The sequence below is a fragment of the Corvus hawaiiensis genome, chromosome 12, assembly GCF_020740725.1.
Source record: "Corvus hawaiiensis isolate bCorHaw1 chromosome 12, bCorHaw1.pri.cur, whole genome shotgun sequence".
Taxonomy (NCBI): Eukaryota; Metazoa; Chordata; class Aves; order Passeriformes; family Corvidae; genus Corvus; species Corvus hawaiiensis.
The window spans coordinates 9,630,633-9,649,497 of record NC_063224.1 but is presented as its reverse complement, the minus strand read 5'-3'; the positions used below and the strand labels follow the sequence as shown (position 1 = coordinate 9,649,497).

Genomic DNA, 18,865 nt, shown 5'->3' with positions numbered 1-18,865 from the left:
AGGGTTAAAGAAAGGGTTAAATCACTGCAACAAAAATCAGAGCTAAAATGCTTATTTGTGTGATTATTTACCATGGATACAAACTTTTTGAAGCAAAATAGGACAATGGCACAACATTCAAAAGAAATCCTGCACTCACTCTGTTACATGAGAGTCATTAGAAGCTGTGAGTCAACACACTTCTTTCACTTAACAGAAGACATCTTTCAGTGTATTGGGTTTTTCTGGGTTTTTTACAATCAGTTCAGAAACTGGACATGTCACTACAGTATGCAGAAAAAAATGTGCAGGAAACACTTTAGGCTTTTAAAATTTTATTTAATATAGAATGAAGGAGCAAGATCCCATTTCTCAGTGAAAGGTAACCATAAAATAACAAATTAAGGCCTTGAAAGAGCCTCAAGCATTATTGTGCCTTCTCGTTCCCACTGAACTTTACAGGTATCTGGTCTAGAATTCTCCAAGTGAACAGCTACATCACAAGAAAATCAAGTATCCTTCGTCCTTTAGTCTCTCTACGTGTGTCTGTAACTGGTCAGGCTTTTTTTCCTGCCACAGTAGCAATTTTTAAGTTTTAATAATGAATGTTAGCTGATGGTGGGCAGCAGTGAAATGCAACAGAGCTGTGTTTCATACAGACATACCTTCATTTTGATTTGAATTTAAGTTATAAGTCTCAAAATAAGTAATCCAAATCAACTGATGAAGTAGTTCTTCAATATTCTCCAAATGCAGTCTGTTACTCACTTACTAGTTTCCTTTGGGAAAGCCACATGTTGTGATGGCTGTGGGAATGAATACTGCAGCTTCCAGAACAGTACACAAAGTTAACCTGATCACCTGGTTCTGAAACTCAACTCTCTTTCAGTCTACCTTACACACAGCAGCTCATTTGCTCTGCTTTAATGACCTCAAGGTAAGCCCCTACCAGGGAATGCCTGGCGACCTGAATCAACCTCCTTTAGGTGAAGGCTTATTAATAGAGGAGTCCATTCCTGGGAGACCTGTCCTTTTCCGGGCTGCAGTCTCTATTTTCCGTACCAGGTCCACATCCCACCGATGGGTGACAAAACTAACCACAGCTCCACGTGCCTTGCTCCCAACCCGGCCAACTCTCCCTGCACGGTGCAGGTAGTCCTGCAGGGTGTCTGGGAAGTCATAGTTGACCACTAGCTGCACATTGCTGGTGTCCAGCCCCCGTGAGGCAAGGTCAGTGCAGACAAGGACAGACACATCATCCTTCTGGAAAGAGGCAAAGATGCCAGCTCTAGCAGCTGCCGACATCTGTCCCTGCAGCCTCAGGTGCTTGATTTTGTGGTCGTCCATGATATAGCCCAGCCAGTTGACAGTACTGGCACTGTTGCAGAAGATGAGAACAGCCCCGCCAGATGATGGGCGCTCCTTGAGCAGCTGCAGCAGTTCGGGCAGCTTGTCCTGGCCTTTGAGGCGGACAAACTTCTGCTGGACGTGAGGCGGCAGGCAGTGCAGGCTCTGGGTGCCGAGGGTGACAAACCGGCCCACGTCAGTGAACTTCGCCAGCGTCTCGCTGAGCCCCACGGGGAACGTGGCTCCGACCACCACCACCTGCGTCCTCTCCTCGTCGGGACCGGCTGGCCCGGGAGCGCCGGCGGCAAGGGGCGCGTGTGCCAGGATCTCTTCCAGCAGCTCCGTGAAGGACTCGTCCATCAGCGAGTCCGCCTCGTCCAGCACCATCCAGCGCAGCCTCTCCAGGGCCAGGAAGCGCCGCCGCAGCGCCTCCCGCAGCGCGCCGGGGGTGCCCAGCAGTACGGCGGGGCCCGGCGGCGGCGCCCGCAGCTGCCTCCGCAGCCCGCCCGCGGCCCCGCCGCCCGTGAGGCCGCGCACCGCCAGCCCCGCGGGCGCGCACAGCGCCGCCGCCACCGCGCCCACCTGGGCCGCCAGCTCCCGCGACGGCAGCACCACCAGCCCGCGGGGCGCCGCCGGCCCCGCCGCCTCCGCCGCTGCCTCGGGGCGGCCGAGCAGGCGCTCCAGCAGCGGCAGCAGGTACGCCAGCGTCTTCCCGCTGCCCGTCTCGGCGGCGCACAGGGCGCTGCGGCCGCGGCGCAGCGCGGGGATGGCGAGGCGCTGCACGGCCGTGGGCCGGCCGATGGAGAGCCGCTCCAGGCCGGCCAGCAGCGCCGGCTGCAGCCCCAGCTCGGCGAAGGTCGGGCCCTGTCCCGCCTCAGCCGGCGGCGCCTGCAGGGCAGGAGCCGCCTCCTGCGAGGGCTCCAGCTGGAAGTAATCCCCGTACGCCTTCCGGTGCTTCCAGCCCGCCGACACCAGCGGCGGCTGCTCCCAGCGCCCCACCGTCTGCCAGCGGGGCTGGCTCAACTCCGGCCGTCGGCTCCGCAGCAGCAGCTTCCCAGGACGCGGCGCCGCCGCCTCCCCCTGCCCGCGCCGCCGGCGCTGCACGCCCCGCTGCAGGCGCAGCCGCAGGGCCCAAGGGATGCGCACCACGGCCCCGAGGGGCTGCGGGCTCCCCGCCGCCGCTGTCCCGCTGCCCGCCGGCCGCCGCGGCAGCAGCAGCGGGAGGGCGAGCGCCGGCCCGGCGCGGCCCAACGCCATCGCGGCTCTCACGTGGGGCGGCGGCGCTGCCCGATGACGCCTGAAAGAGGCGCTGGCCCCGGTTCTCCCCGCCTCGCGGAGCCGCTGCGGAGCCGCGCGAGGACGGTGAGTGCCGCGGGCGGTGCCGGTCTCTTCTTTCGCCTTTTTCCGCTGCCGGCTGGGAGTTGTCCCCGCGCCGCGATCGCGGGAGGAGACGCGGGCCTGAGGGGCTCTGGCAGGGACGGCCCGGGACCCCTCCCGCGGGGAAGGAGCCGGTGTGATACCCCGCGGAGATACCCCGGCGCCGCTCGGCTCCCTCACGGCTGGGCGAGCCCGACCCCCGCTGCCGGGCGAGCCCTGTCACACCTGGCGGGCACCCACTGCCCCTTTCCGGCAAAGGACACATCTGTGTTTTCCGGTAGGAAATGACACTCCATGGCAGTCCTCCCGGGGTTTCTCTTTCAGGTGGTACAGCAACAGGAATGACGGTGAACACACCGCTGTGTTTTAGAGGAAAGAAGATCCTGGCTCCAATGGTGCGAGTGGGAACACTACCAATGCGTCTGCTTGCTCTGGACTATGGTGCCGATATCGTGTACTGTGAGGTATGGAGGATGAGCAGATGAGGTGGCTTTATCTGATAGCATTATTATTAAGAAAAGTGCAAATGGAATTTTTTCACTGTATGACTTGTTCTTTTTACACATAATTTTCCATTAAAAATGAGGAAAGAAGAATCTCTATGTCTTAGGGCATTTCTCCAAGCAGTTCTCAAGTTACGGCAAATCCATATTTTAAGGCTGTTCAGCAACTTCAAGTAGTTTAAACAAAACACCATAACAATTTCTTCAAGTTGTACTTTTCTTTGCATTTGGGGTGGGGGGGTTAGTATTTTTCTTTTGTTTTTTTTTTTTTTTTAGTACAGTCAGAACTTTGAAGGAACTTTGTGGACTGACCTCATGTCTCATCTGGTTAGTTCTCCTGTGCCTCCATATATATTTTTACTCACAGCACTGCTGTCCTTGTTTCTTAACCACTTTTTTTAAAGCTGACTGAAATTGAGGTCTGGGGTCCTCAGCACAAGAAATATGTGGACCTGTTAGAGTGGATCCAGAGGAGCCACAGTGATGATCAGAGTGCTGGAGCTCCTCTCCTACAACCACAGGCTGAGAGAGTTGTGATTGTTCTCCAGAGAAGAGAAGGCTCTGAGGAGACCTTGTTGAGCCCTTCCAGTACTTAAAGGGGGCTTTTAAAAAGCGAGGGAGAGGAACTTTTTGCAAGGACAGATAGTGATAGGACAAGGGGAAACGGTTTTAAACTAAAGAGAGGAGAGCTTTAGATTAGGTGTTATTAAGTAGTTCTTTAACCAGAGGGTGCTGAGGTACTGGAACAGGTTGCTCAGAGAAATTGGTCTCTCTAGATAATTATTTAATAAAATGGGCAACTGTTTAGAGCTGACTGGCTGAAACAATTCAACTCACTGAGATTTTTTTATCCTTTCTACTCAGGAGCTGATTGACATAAAGATGCTGCAGTGTAAGAGGGTTATAAATGGTAAGTATGGCATTTCTTTTGATAATACCTGTAAGCAGTCTCTTTTCTAGTTAAGAAAAAAAGTAATTGTCTCTACTGCAATCCAAACAAACTGAAAGTTTGAAACTATAGTGCAGCAGACAGGTCTAAGGGAGCACTTCAAAAGCTTACTGTAAGTCCCTAGACACAATTTAGTGAGATTATATGTACTACACTATAATTGATACATCACTATAATTGCTACAAAAATGCTTCAGAGAAATAGTTTCCAATCATGAGTCTTTTTAAATGTTAGCTGTTTGTGACATGATAGTATACACACCTTTTAGTCTACTGCAATAAGGAAGCAACACATGCAAAATCTCACTGTTTGTCGTTCATTTACTAACTTGAAGTCCATGGGCTGGACTTGGAATAACATGATTGTCCCTGCAAGTTCTTAAAAAGATGTCTTTGAGACCTGGCCCTGTCTGAGTGACGTTTGTAGTGTCCCTACTGGGAAACAGAAGTTCACTACAAATCTCCTCTCTCCTCCTGCCCCTTCCCAAAAATAGTACCGTTCATTCTGGTGAGTCATCACTGGGCTTGTCTTGGTGGCGATGTCCAAGGAAAAGGCTGCAGGGTCATTAGGGAGCACTGTGGAAGGGAAACGGCAGTATGTCAGAAATGTACTGCAGGGACAGGTAGGGTGCCATTAGCTCTGCTGTTCATGGAAGACTTCAATAGCATTTCATTTATATATAAATTACATAGTCATATGGCTTTTAAAATTTTTACATCTCTATAGAATTTTCATCAGTTTTATCTGTTTCTCATTTGATACAGAAGTACTTGAAACAGTGGACTTCGTTGCACCTAATGAAAGAGTTGTTTTCAGAACTTGTGAAAGGGAGAGGCAACATGTAATCTTCCAAATGGTAAGAAACAAAGTACTCTTCTAACAACACAGATGTGGTATGCTGGTGACATGTTGATGTCAGTCTAAAGCAGCTCTCTGTATTCCAGACTGTCAATTTCTTGGTGTTTCAGGGGCAGGTAAAGCTTCACATGAAATGTGCTGCAGAATTTCTAAGCTATTGGTACAAATCAAGATGCTATTGTAAGCTCTCCTACATGTGTTTTCAGAAGAGGTGATTAACATGAACTCTGTGCTCTCTGACAACAGCTTGCTTTTTAATAGGTATCTCAGATATATTTCCGAACTTGTGGATGCCAGAAATAAATTGTGGTGATGTCTGATCACATGTTGAAGTTTTGCACTGTCCTGTAAACAGTCTCACTGGAAAGACTGAAAGAAATGGCATTGTTTAGTATAGATAAGAGAGGATTAATGTGTGCCTTAGCATTGCACAAATGGATTAAAGATTCCCTCTCTGCTGAAGAGAAAAAGACAGTAATTTGCTCTTAGAGACCACTCCGTGTAGGGCAAGAGACAATGGGCTTGGAGGAAGGGAGAAGCATGAATGGACTGCATTAGATATTGAGAAGACCTTTTTTGGTGGTAATGTAGCCCTGAAATAGGTTGCTTGTAGAGGCTGTAAAATTGTTATTAGTGGAGCTTCTTAAGAACATTAAAGTATCTGTTGCTGAGGGGCTAAGCACATTTGATATTGCTGTAGGTAAAGAGGGCAGACAGACCTCTGTGGATCCTTTTTTGTGACAGCTTTTATCATCCAGTGTCTGACTCCAATACATGCTTTAGGTGAATGTGTTAAGTATCCAGTGTGTCCCTGAGTGGGTCCCTGTCTGTACTAAATGTTCAGAACAAATACAGTTGTACACATGTGCAAGTAAGCACCTTTCTTTTTATTAATTCAATGATATTTTGTAATTATAAATCCTCTTCTTTTACCAACAGGGTTCAGCAGATGCTGAAAGAGCCCTGGCAGTAGCTAAGCTTGTGTAAGTCATCTGCTCTCACCCCCATCCCACCATGGATTTGTCTGGGGTTTTTTGTACAGAGGAATTATTGTAGAAGACAGTTTTTTATGATTAAGGGGATCAAGGTAGCTCTTGATAGAACCAGGAAAATTCAGCTGCATAAATTCTGTTCTGGGATTGATGGCTTTTTGCTAGTGCAAGTGTGTCCTTGATCTCTCCAGTATGAATTTTCCTGGGTATTGCACAGCTGCAAGACCAATACAACTGAAAATGTTTGTTACTGTTTGTGGTTTAAAGACTCCAATAATGCATTGTGCAGAAATGAAAAGTGGCTCTCAAAAAGGTGATTTAAAGGCTCCATTTAAATAGATGGAAATTTCAATAGGACTTGCTGTAGTGATTGTGGTGAATTTAGTGGTGGATGTGCTTTATATATGATTAAGTATATATAAGGTATTTAAGATGAGTATTTGCAGCTTCTGCACAGCACTGGTTATTGAAACCTGTGGACAGAGTGCTCTTCAGACCACCATTAAGATTTATATATTTAACTTAAATAAGTGAGAAGCTAAAAATTCTGAAGTTCAAATAAACTTTACCTTAAGCTCTCATTTAAGCCTTAAAGATGATGGAACAAATTACCTGGAAGGATATCTGGTTCTTGATTCTTGTTCTAATAGGCTAAAAAATAGTTTCATTTTTTCCTTCTCTTTCAGAGAGAGTGATGTGGCTGGTATTGATATCAACATGGGATGCCCAAAAGAATATTCTACTAAGGCAAGTGGATTTTGATTACTCTTAAATGAGCCTTTTCTGTCTTGAAGGTATGGAGTGTGGAATACTCACACTCCATTCAATACACTGAATGGTTTTCAAATTGAAGCAGTAAAATTTTGATCCAGAGAAAAATTGAACTTAATTTTTTGTAATAAGCAGAACACTCTAGAAAGTGTCACAGCCCTAATACAGTAAAATAACATAGGCTGTTAGATAATTAAATTCTTAAAGGCTAGGTAAAATGAAGTATTTTTTTAGGGTTTTTAATGTTTTTCTGAGGTCAATAATTTGTTGGGTGAGTAAAATAAGTTCTGCCTAGCCTTAATAAGAATTGAAATCACAATTTGTCATCTGAGCAAATAGATGGCAAAAAACAGTCACAACTTAGTAATGCTGAATTCAATTATTTGTCAGTTTTAAATGGGAGGACAATGGATCAATTAATACCTGATTTTAATTTTTTTTTGTAGTAAAGCACATGCAGCTCTAAATTAGTCCTGTATCTGTGGCTAAAACAGAGCATTCAAACTGGTTGTTAGGACTGTTAAGCCACTTGGTGTAGAGATAAAGGATCAATAAATCAGACTATGGTGCTCTGTTCTGATGTCAAATGCTCCACAGAACCATAATTAAGAACAAAACATCAAAATATCCATCTTATACTAGGGTGAAAGATCAAATGTTCAACTGCTGGTAAATGGTTATTCTCCCACAATAGTTCTGGGTCAAAAAAGTTTGTACAAAAAAGTTGTTGGCCTCTGCAGATGAAATAGTACGGGAAGAGTAGCCAAAATACTAAATTGTTCATAATTATGTTAAATGTTCATTATTTCTGTTCATTACAGGCACTTAATTTGTCTTAGTCTTTTTTTTTTATGTAGTGTATGGACAGAAACTACTGACATAAAAACCTCAAATGTAGTGTGTAATGTTAAAACAATAAATCTGTTGAGCTGTCACTTAATGAGGGGAAACTGCATGATTGTATTTGCTAAAAATAGCTTTTTGAAACCCTGTCTGCTCCATAAAGTAATGAGAGCAAACTGATGCTCTGAATTACTGCTTAATTATTCTTGTACAGGTCTAGGGAATGTAGCACCGAAGTGTTCACTAATGCTCCTGTATTTTAAATTTTGCCATTTTTTCCTTAATATAACATTATGCTTTTGTTGTGGTCTGCTTTTAGGCAAAATGGTTGAGTTGAAAAATATGTTTGCCTAGTGCATAAAAGCTTCTGTCTATTTTCCCAGGGAGGTATGGGAGCAGCGCTGCTGTCTGATCCTGACAAAATAGAGTCTGTAAGTATCACCTGGTGGGTTTGAGTTGCATTGGAAAGAATTGTGCATTGCGCTCTACTGGCAGCAGGAACGAGTTGTATAGATGACAAATTTGTAATAGCTAGAGTGGAATACTCAGTTTAGGACACTGGAATCAAGGTTATAAATAAATATTCCTGATTTTGTTCTCCTTGCCATTCTGTGGACTGTAAAATTACTGCCTTCTTTTCAGTTTTAAAACTTTCAGTGTGGTGCTGTATTTGCAAGTTTTATGTGTCTATACATGTAATTTGAAATTATCAGAGTTCACTGGTCTACTCATATTAAAAGCAGTGTTGAAACTCCAGCAGCAGTTAATTGCTCTCTAAAAAATCCAGTTGAAAGCAACAAAGAAGTGGAAGTAAAAATGTCTTAGACTAGAGACAGGTTTGTGTATCTACTGGATAAAATTGTATATTCAGTTGCAGATTGCATGTGTCTGTCTAGCGTGTAAGACTCTTTATAGAGGAATAGTAAATAGTGTTACATTATTCTGTATTAATTTATTAATAAAATATAATAATTTTATTGATTTATTAATTTATCTTCAAGAGAGGAAGGAGGAGAGTTTTAGTAATGTCACTGTTGTGATCAGGTTTTTGTCTTTTTTTCTTTTTCCAGATATTGACCACCCTTGTTAAAGGAATTTGTAAACCAGTTACCTGCAAAATCCGCATTTTGCCCTCAGTAAGAACGTAAATCATTGTGCTGAATTGTTCAGCTGTTATTTCTCTGATTTACTGTCAGTTAGAATATGTGGTCTTCTGGTATGGTGCCATTGTAGGCCTCTTGCTGTGAAATAGCACTTGGATCTACAATTTCTGTTTGGGATGCTGTCCCGGCCTAAAGGGTTATCTGACCTGCAGGTGCACAGAGGCTGTGGTTGTGGGCTTGGCAGATTCCATGATATGCAAGGGTACAGAGGCTTTTATCCTCTAAATTTCTCAACTAAGCCATTTTTATGTCATAGAGGTACAAAAAGGTGTAGGACACCACCCCTTGAGCAGTCAGTAGATGCTGTTAATTCCTGTTTTTCACATGGGGTTGCCAATAGATGATTGTTTTCTTTTCTTTCAGACTGATTTTTCTTCCAAACTGTTTTCCTGTTTTCGCATTTAGAATAGCCAGTGAAGTTACAGGGTCTGTCTTTTTCAGGATCTTTTTCCAGACTTTTTTTACAGCTGATGTAGCTTCCTTACTGCTTTTCTTTTTGCAGATTAATTCTCTACATATTCTTATACTTCCAAGAGATGATGGGCCTTCTCTTTTAAAGACTGATTATTTTGCAATTGGGTATTTAATTACCTGCCTAGATACTGTGATTGCATATGACCTAAGGAGGTATTTTAGTAGATGGATGAGCTGTTCCTGAGCCAGCTTTGTTCAAAAGTCATTTATGTGTTGGGATAAACAAATGAAGCTTGTGTGAAAAGAATCAGTAACCCAGTCTAAGATCATTTTCGTTCTGGAGTATTAAATCAGAGAACTGGTACCTTTCCTTTTTATTTTCTACAGCAATCCTAGAGCCTCTTCCTTTTTGTTTCAAGCTGGTTTTGCATAATGTAATCCATCAGAACAGCAGGTGAGCTTCTGTTTCTGCGTCCCTGCCAGCTGGGACATGTTGCAGTTTTCAGACTGAATCTAGTATGTTTGGGATGAGCCACAGATATTCCTCCAGCTTTTGAAAGAAAAATTCACCTTCCCTTTTTTTCATTCTCCCTTTCCCTAAAGCTGCATGAGACAGGCTAATGCTGCAGTGTGTCAATTTTGTTTCTGCCTTTTAAGAGCATCTCACCTCTTTGAAGATATACTGGGCCTTTTGATTCACTGGGCATGTATGAATGTCCTTAGAATTTTTTAGATGCTGGTTAACATTTTCAAGACACATCTGAGAGGTATATTTATAGTTGTGTGATTGCATGTTATGTTGATTTCAGAAGGCATCCTCTTACTGGAAAGCATTTTAATTACAATTTACAGAGTAGTCATTAGAGAGGAGTTGCTAATCAAGTGTTCAATTTTCAATTGACAGTCTGAAAACCTGTTGGAAAATATTCTCCTGCTCCAGAGTATTATGTTACCTGTTTTGAGAAAGTTTGTAGACTATAGTTTCAAGGAAGCATTGAAAATGGATCTTTATTTTTGCCATAGCATGTAGTTCTTTAATTGAAATATATATTAAATGATTATATGTGTTGGGCTTTATTGATGAAACACATGAATCACATGGTCACATGATAGTTTTGCTTTGAATTAAAATCATGTCAGTCTGTCTTATCCCTCAGGTTGAGGATACTGTGAATCTGGTGAAGAGAATAGAAAAAACTGGCATTGCTGCCATTGCAGTCCATGGAAGGTAAATTGATTTTAGGCAAGAAAGATTTTTTTTAGTCTGTTGATGAATGGAGCACAGTATATGACTGATATCAGTATACTCTATACTCTAAATGTCATATGTGGTTCTGATGTCAACTGTTAACTGAATTGCTGTTCTAGAAAATCAAGCCAGTATTTAGGGAATGGAACTGCTTGCTGCTCTTTTCCTAAATATTTGTTCTCAAAGACCAAGTAGAACTAAAATTATCTTGCATACTTTATACCTGAAAAATTAAATATATAAAATAAATAAGCTGAAGCAAGTATATCCCAATAATCCTTCTGTCATGTCTGCTGTGATTTAGAGACCTATAAATTCCACAGGAAATCTTTGGTCTTGTCTTTTTTTTTCTTTTTTTCTTGTTTGTTGGAAAGGAAGAAGGAGGAGAGGCCTCAGCACCCTGTCCACTGTGATGTGATCAAGGCCATATCTGAAGCAGTCTCCATTCCAGTAATAGCAAAGTAAGTTGGACTAATTAGCTCATTATGATCAGATGCCTGTACCTAACTTAAGATTTGCAAGTGCAGGAAGAAGAACCACAATTAGTTACATTTGTGTTGTTAATTTTTAGTGGAGGATCTCATGACTTCATCAAAGAATATGCAGACATTGAGACCTTCCAGAAAGCAACAGCTGCCTCATCAGTCATGATTGCTCGTGCTGCCATGTGGAACCCCTCTATCTTCAGAAAAGAGGGGTTTTGCCCCTTGAAGGATGTCATGCAAGATTACATCAAATATGTATGGTTTATTTAAGATCTTACTTGTAATTAACATGATTTAAAGTTGTTAATCCAAATTTTACTGAAGCATCTTAACTCCATTTCAAAGGCTTGGTTCTGGGGATATTTTAACATAGTGACAGTGACATGAGTCTTGCAATCAACCACCGCTTCCTCTGTTTGATTTTGTTCAGAAAAAAAATACTCAGAAATCAGAATTCAGAAGACATGCTTTTTAGGCCTAGTTTCTTGGGAACATTTATGAGGCTTACAAGGCTATCTAAAAATGTCAAGAAATTTAAAAATATGTAGTCCAACTCTTTTGAAGTCACAGTTGTACAAATTGAACAGAATATTATGTACAGTATACAGTATTGAATATACAATATTGAACAGAAAAGTGAGAGAATATTAAATTCTCTGTTGCTCCTAGATTCATTTTTAGCCATTAATTACTTTTCACAAATAATGTCAAGAAGTATTCACAGCAGGGAAGCAAAGGGAATGATTTGCCAATAAAGTAATGCAGTACTGTAGTCCTGTAGCTCCATTAGCCAAGTCATCTAACATACAAAGTTTTATCCATTATTCAAAAGAGAACATTTTAATGACGTAATAGGAAATTAGTCAGAAATCTGTAACTTTGATCATGTCATCAATTCAAAATTTTTTTGTTTTAATTTGAGCTTGCTATTAGCCAGTTACTTACTAAAATACCAGTGCATTGCTAGTCAGTGATGTAAACTGGTCAACTCTTTCTTCAGAAGTATGAGTCAGTTGAACTTTATTTCATGAAGTCATGCCAAAATAATCAGATTAATAGTCACATTCATGGGTAGTGTTGAATATGTTATTGAGGAAACCACTGTGGTTTGCCTTTCAAAAATGATTTTGAAAGTCATCAAGAGACCATACACAGTATGTAAGATATATTTGTTTGGTGTGTTTTTAAATTGTCTCTTTCCATCAGGCAGTGAGATATGATAATCACTACACCAACACTAAATACTGTCTGTGTCAGATGTTAAGAGAACAGCTGGAAACTACTCAGGGTAAGAAGCTGCATGCTGCACAGTCCACACAGGAGCTCTGGTAAGCATGGACTTCAGAAAAGGTATTGTACTCTGCCAAGCTGGCACACCACTTCTCTGTCTAGCACTGCCTGGCATTTCACAACATCACAAGTTGCAAAAACCCCAGAAACAACCCCAAAAAAATCCAGATAAGGAGATGTGAAATAACATAGTAACCTTTTCCAGGTTTCCTTCACGCTCAGATGATAAATCTTGAACCCTAACACTCTCTATATTCAGCACACTAATTTGAGTGGTGCTTCACTGAGTGACAGGCATTTGTTTGCATGAAGTGATTAAGAAAAACTTCAGCTTGTCTGAAATTTTATGGAACTCGTCTTCTTCCAAGGATATTTATTTGATTTACCTCTCTCTCTTGCATCTTGCATGTGGGGTTTTTAATGTTACTGGAATATTTGCAACATATTTGTTTTAAAATGAACACTTACAAACTCAAAACCATGTATCAGGGTTGTGTGGTTGCATGGTACTTAAATGTATTTTTTTGTTCTGCTTTTCATACCTGAAATATCCTAATGACGGCAATCTTCTAAGGAAATATAGTAGTTTTAAAAAATCTTGTCATCCCACACATCTGAAACAGACTGGATGAAATTTCTCAGTGGGAGAGACAGAAATGGAAGAAGGAAAAATTTAAGAGAAACCATAAAATAGGCAGGTGATTAAAGAGTTTGCACAGAATTAGGGGAATTCAGGTTTGGACCCATCCCAAACTGAACAAAATAAAGTTCTGAGCTTGTATGTGTCATATCCATGTTGTGTGTTATAATTGTTCTCCTGGTGGAAGGGAGGGGAAGAGTCTCCTTGTTTTTATAAAAAGTCTGAAACTGTTTGATATCTAATATGTATAAAAATGGATAGAAATGTTGAAAGTGTGAAATACTTTGCAAAATAATTTAATGGTTTCTAGCAAACCCTAATCAGCATTCTGTTCATGTTCAAAATGAATGGAAATGTCTGCAATCCCTTTGCCAGTTTATTGCCTTTTACCAGTTTGGGCTTGCTATAAATACTTCTGTCCATGATTATTACATTACTTTACATTACAGTGCAATGAAGGGAATTTGTATTGCATATATAAAGGCAGCTAGGCTTCATTATTCTTAAAGGAGCAGTGAAATCCATGAAAAACATTTAAACTTTGCAAGTTACTTTTCACTTTGGCAATTTAAAGAAATTAACACATTTTAGTATAGTATCAGACTATCTATTTTGATTATAGATTTCAAGTTTAAGAAAAAAGATATAGTATAGATTGAAACTAAAACAGTCTTTTGCAACTTCAGTTAAGTCTTAGCCAAAAGGATGGTGGTGTTTTCTGCTGCATGAACAGTAAAGCATAATATGTAAATAAATATTGTAAAGTAAGAGTTTTACACAGGTAATTAGAGGTGTCACAGTTCATACATGTAAACACTGGATACAGATCTAGTGTAAAACTTTGGGGCTTGTGTGCTATGCCTGACAGTTCTTTAGGGGCTTCCAAAATCGAATTTTCTCAGTTTTTGTACCTGTGATGCAATACCAACATTAAAATGGGCTAAAGCAATGTGTGTGCAGGAGAGGGGGACAGACAGTGCCATTTGAAAATTTATGAAACTGCTTTCTGCCAGCAAACTTGGTCTTTTAACCCCTGTTCTGAACAACCTGTTTCATGTCCAGATAACTGAGGAACATTCAGTTTTTTAAAAGGCACCAGTTTATCTTCAGATAAAAATGGTGCATAATTCTGCTGTCTCCTGGTGGTGAGAACAGGTTACAGCCATTTGAGCTTCAACCTCAGTGCTGAATGCAGAATGGCCTGCTGCTCTTTCCACAAAACATTTACATAGCAGTACCTAATGAATTGCCTTCCCTTAGAAGCATAAGTTAGTATTGTTCAGCTTCATTGCTTTTTTGCTTGGAGTGTTGGAGATGGCTTAGTGGGCAGAATTCATTTTGTCATTGAACAGCCCCATATCAACCAGCATCCTCATAACAGAAAGTGAAAGTTTATTTTATGCTGCAGGTTTAATTGCCATTATCATCTGCAGAAAACCAATAGTCTCAGTTCTTCAAAGTAGATCCAGCCTGCCATGGATCTGAAATTTAAAAGGATCTGAGGTTTTTGCCTTCGACTAAAATCCTGGTTGCAGCAACTCGTTATCTGTGCTTGTGAATAATACTCTGAAGTCAGAAAATCTGAGATTTTGAGGGGTTTGGATGCTATAGTGTTCATTGCTTATAGTATTTTTAATTACTATAATTAGAAGAAGAATCTATTTCCTACTTTTGGTTCTTATTGCCTTTGTGGAACTGATGCAGTCTGAGATGTTCGTTTGCTGACTCATCCAGCTGCAAGTTATTAAATGAGCTAATACTTTGAACATTGCAGTACCTGTATTTCTGACTGATTCTGCCTGGACTTCCAAGCTACAAATTGCATATGTAGTGCTGGAAATCAGAACGTTCTTTTTCTACTTGTAGCTCAACAATGTCTGGTTAGAATTGAAAGAGAAACAATATAATGTCACTGTGCAGAATATAGCCACGCTTCCAGTTCATTCTCTGTCCTCTTAACATATACCATAAACGCAACTGATTTCTCTACTTACTTTCTCTGTCATAATGTGATACAAAAATTTATAAACCGATCTTTAATACAAAGGAATTCTGTTTGAATAGTGAAGTCTTTGAAATGGGTGACTTCTATGAAGAAACAACAGCTATTTTTGAAGCAAAGAAAACGTCTTTAGAAAGCAAGACACAAGATGAAGATGACCAAATGGAAGATCCAGATGTAATAAAAATGGCTGTTAGATTTGACAAGTAAGCATGCAAATCAAGTTTTTCACTATCTTGCGTCTCTGAATAATAAATGTGAGGTTGACAGTGTTCTAGTAATTTTTTGAAAATGATTTGCAAAACAGCACTTACTGAGTGAATTCCTATGAAGCAGTATCTCTTCTCTAGCTGTATTACTACAGGATGTAAATGTTTGGGAAGAATTAATAGAAAGCTTTAGATTTTATTTTAGATGTTTTGTCACATCTATTACTTAAGTTATCTAATGAGGAAGAAGCATCTTTTTTTATAATTTGAGCTGTAAAATTAAACCTCAAATAACTGGTAGAAGTAATGCAATAAGCAGCACTGTCTGTTTGAAAATAGAACTTTGTGCACAGTTGTTGACCACAATTTTTTCTGTCTAGGCGAGAATATCCACCACAGATCACTCCAAAAATGTATCTTCTGGAATGGTGTAGGAAAGAAAAGCATCCTCAGCCTGTTTATGAAACTGTGAGTTGATGAAAAACCCTTTCAAACCTCTTCCTCTGCCTTCTACATGAAATTAAGTATTTTAGGACTCAAGGTAGTGAGAAATTATGCTTCCCAGTCTGGTGTAGCTCTTTCAGAAAGCAGCTGCAGAAATGGTAATACATATAGGGATGAAAAATAGCAGCTTATTTTATTAGAAAATAAAAAATTAGAAGTCAGACCTTCAGTCTGCTTTGGTTCATGTGTGAAAGAAGTTGCTGTAACTTCTTGGTCATTATATAGGAGCCCATGACTTACTTTGTTTTACTACTTCTGTGAAGTAAAGAATTAAGTCTCAGAATGTTTTCTCTCTTGTTGCACACTGTTAACACATAGGAACTGCATGGGACAGGAGCACCTGTTTGGTTAGATGGGGACATTATTTGTTTATTTGTTATTTTTGTAAAGCAAAATTATTTGCAGCTTGGACAATTTCTTATTTTTTTAATGTTAAGTATGTACAGTTAAATTTGTGGTGTGAATTAGAGTAACTTTAAAGTTATGTTACTTGTTATTCTTGTTTTTATACCTATGAAGGAATGTTGATGATGTTGTTTCTTCTGTAAATTACTGGTTTTTGACAGCCCCTTCCCTTCTAATGCTTTTTTTTCTACAGGTTCAAAGACCACTGGATAGATTATTCTGTTCAGTAGTGACAGTAGCTGAGCAAAAATACCGATCAACTCTGTGGTAAGCCATCCTTAATGTTTTTTTCAGCTGGATTTTTGTTTCTGAAATGTTGCTTAAAAATTTGCATTAAAAGGGTACTCCAGTTTATTCCAGTTGACTTTGATAAAGGTCAGCTAAAAGCTACCTCCTAAAGCTACCTCTAGGAGGGAGAAAGGATTAAAATTTTCTGAAAATTGAATGTAACAAGAGGAAGTTAGCACTGGCATAATCAAGTAAACAGTTACAGATTTTAATTCCCTTTGCGTTAGTCCACAAGTTGTATTGGAAGGGGAGCAAATAGGTGACCCAGTTCCATTGTGTGTGATGAGTTCAGAAAGATGCCAGGGGAGGCAGAGGGGAATGTTGGAGGAGGTTGTGTCTTCAGCCACTACAGCAGATCCATTCCACTGAGAAGTCAGGACTAAGTGTGTATATCCAGTGAAGCAGAGGACAGTGCAGTGAGTTCTTAGAGATCACAGTTAATTAGCAGCTACATCCAGGGCTGCTCTAAAGTTTCACGGTGGTATTTTATACAATCATCCATTAATACCGGAGTTGACTTGAGGCATTTGCACCTAAGTTGATCTTGATTTAACTGCAAAGCTAGAGCTCAGCATTGAACATTTTAAGCAGGACAAGTGCACACATCTGCTTTGCAGCCTTCCTGTTCAACACTTTAGGAAGTTATATGATATGAAATTTTGAGAAGAAAGTGCTTTCAAATACTGACTTTCACAAATGTGTGATGTGCAATCTCTCTCAAAAATGACAGAATTTTTATTATTATGGAGCACTTCCTGCTTTTGTCAGCATCAAGGAACTTGTACACCTGCCAGAGAGTATACTTAAGCCTGAGCCTCTTTCAAGAAAAGTGATCCTTCATAACTCAGTTTTGTTTAGTGATCAGATTTTTAAAAGTTACCTTTCTGAGGATTGTGACCACTTGGGCCAAGCACACATTGACTTTGTACCTTTGAAATGAAGAGTGTTTGAGAGACAAGACCTGATAGAGACAGATTTTCTAGGAATATTGCATCAAGAGTGATGCATCAACACTTGACACCTAGCAAGATTGAAATAATTTCTGGAACTGACCTGTTTTGTTCCTCTGCTGTGAGATGACTACAAATGCTGGTTGTTTCCTCATGTTGCATCAGAGACAAGAAGTTATCTCTTGGCAGGTGGAGACCTCTATTTCCACTTTTATGTGTGCTCTGTCTGCTTGCTCTTCAGGGACAAGTCCAAGAAACTGGCAGAACAGGCTGCAGCTATTGTCTGTCTGAGAACACTGGGTGTCCCAGAGGGAAAGCTCTGTGAGGGAGAAAATCACCTGATTAACAAACGCAAGAGGGAAGACCAGGAGCGCTTGATTAACAGAGACCATGGAGAAGATCTTGCTGAGCCTTCCCATAAAAAAGCCAATTTTATTGAAGAAACTTCTGACATGAATGTGCCGAAGATGCCACGATAGCATGGAAGTTAGAGGTTTCGTGCCTATGCAGCTACAAATGAGCTCCTGTTTGTATATCTTGCTGTTCACATTTCATTTGGATTTTCTCAGAGACAGATAAATTTCCCAGTTGTAAAAAATGCCACTGAGATGTTTACTGTTCACCACTCACTGTCCCTATGGTGCCTTTCAGATGATAATTAGGAACTTGATTTTAAAGAACATGGAGAAGATAATCCCAAATAATAAATTTTTTTAAAATATCAGGTATTTTCAAAGCAATTTTGTCATTGGTTTTATTATTCGTTTTTTATTTTTAAGAAGTCTACAGTGTGCTGGTAAGAGATATATTAATATATCATCCATAAGCAGAGGAATTCCCTATGGAACTGTGTAGTTAATCAGAAAAATCAATGTAGGAAAATATTAATAGCAAAGTAGACATGGTTGCGTCAACTGAGTTTTATGCATGACTTGCAAGCTTTGTTTACATCTCTTATGTATCAAGAAAAAGTTTTTTGCAGGGAGAAGGACTTAAAAACTGTAAGACAAGCATTAAATAACAGTCTTCTGTGATAATTTCTACTACATTCTACCCTTCAGAAATATGACATAGAATTAACCATCCTTTCTTGGTCTTACGTATTACAGTTGTGTCTTTCCAGTAAGGAACTGGAGCCAAGCCTGGCAGCAATGGCTTTGTTGAATGAAGGCACTTTGAGCTGTTTTTTCTTTTGAACTTGAAAGTACTCATAAATGTCTACAAGTAGATTACTTGCAATAATGGCCATCCAAATATGGCCTTGTATGTTCTTGAAATGTGACCTTGTTTTTCTCAGTAATCAGCTGTTGGTGATGCAGGGGGTCTCGATCAAAGGCCCGTGTTCTCTTCGTTGTTTCCATCATCACAACTTCTTATTAAAGTAAACTGTAAGGAAGTGCTTTATGCCAAGAGAGGATACAGATGCTGTCTGATTCATGGCAACTCAGCTGAGCTTGTCTGATTTAGGGTTCTGAATCTGCAAAAGAATGCCAAAAGAATTCAGAGATTTCTGTTACTAACAGTTTATTGAAATGGTGGTTTAGTTTCCCTCAACAGTGTGAGGGCTCCTGAAATTATCATCTCTGGTCTGAAAACAAAATTATGGGGATGTTTCATGCCATGACCTCTAAAGTACTTTGTATGAA

The 18,865-nt window shown here is 40.6% G+C and overlaps 2 protein-coding genes across 3 annotated transcripts; one reads left to right on the top strand and one right to left on the bottom strand.

Annotated features, from left to right (window-relative positions):
* Positions 1-297: 297 nt before the first annotated feature.
* On the bottom strand, positions 298-2,999 carry DDX28 (DEAD-box helicase 28). The gene is given in 4 exon segments (XM_048317008.1): positions 298-2,820; positions 2,822-2,937; positions 2,940-2,967; positions 2,970-2,999. Coding segments are annotated over 4 exon segments (2,043 nt in total). The 3' UTR covers positions 298-951.
* DUS2 (dihydrouridine synthase 2) lies at positions 2,004-17,940 on the top strand. Of its 2 annotated transcripts, none has more exons than XM_048317010.1 (16): positions 2,004-2,022; positions 3,028-3,167; positions 4,071-4,116; positions 4,921-5,012; positions 5,954-5,997; positions 6,693-6,753; positions 8,004-8,051; positions 8,691-8,756; positions 10,355-10,425; positions 10,821-10,907; positions 11,018-11,186; positions 12,138-12,259; positions 14,926-15,069; positions 15,453-15,540; positions 16,175-16,248; positions 17,461-17,940. In XM_048317010.1, the coding sequence occupies exons 2-16, from the start codon at positions 3,045-3,047 to the stop codon at positions 17,696-17,698; spliced, it is 1,473 nt and encodes a 490-aa protein (XP_048172967.1). In that variant the 5' UTR covers positions 2,004-2,022; positions 3,028-3,044; the 3' UTR covers positions 17,699-17,940. The 2 variants fall into 2 exon arrangements, with proteins under 2 accessions (XP_048172967.1, XP_048172966.1); XM_048317009.1 differs by lacking the exon at positions 2,004-2,022 and adding an exon at positions 2,588-2,688.
* The last annotated feature ends 925 nt before the right edge of the window (positions 17,941-18,865 follow it).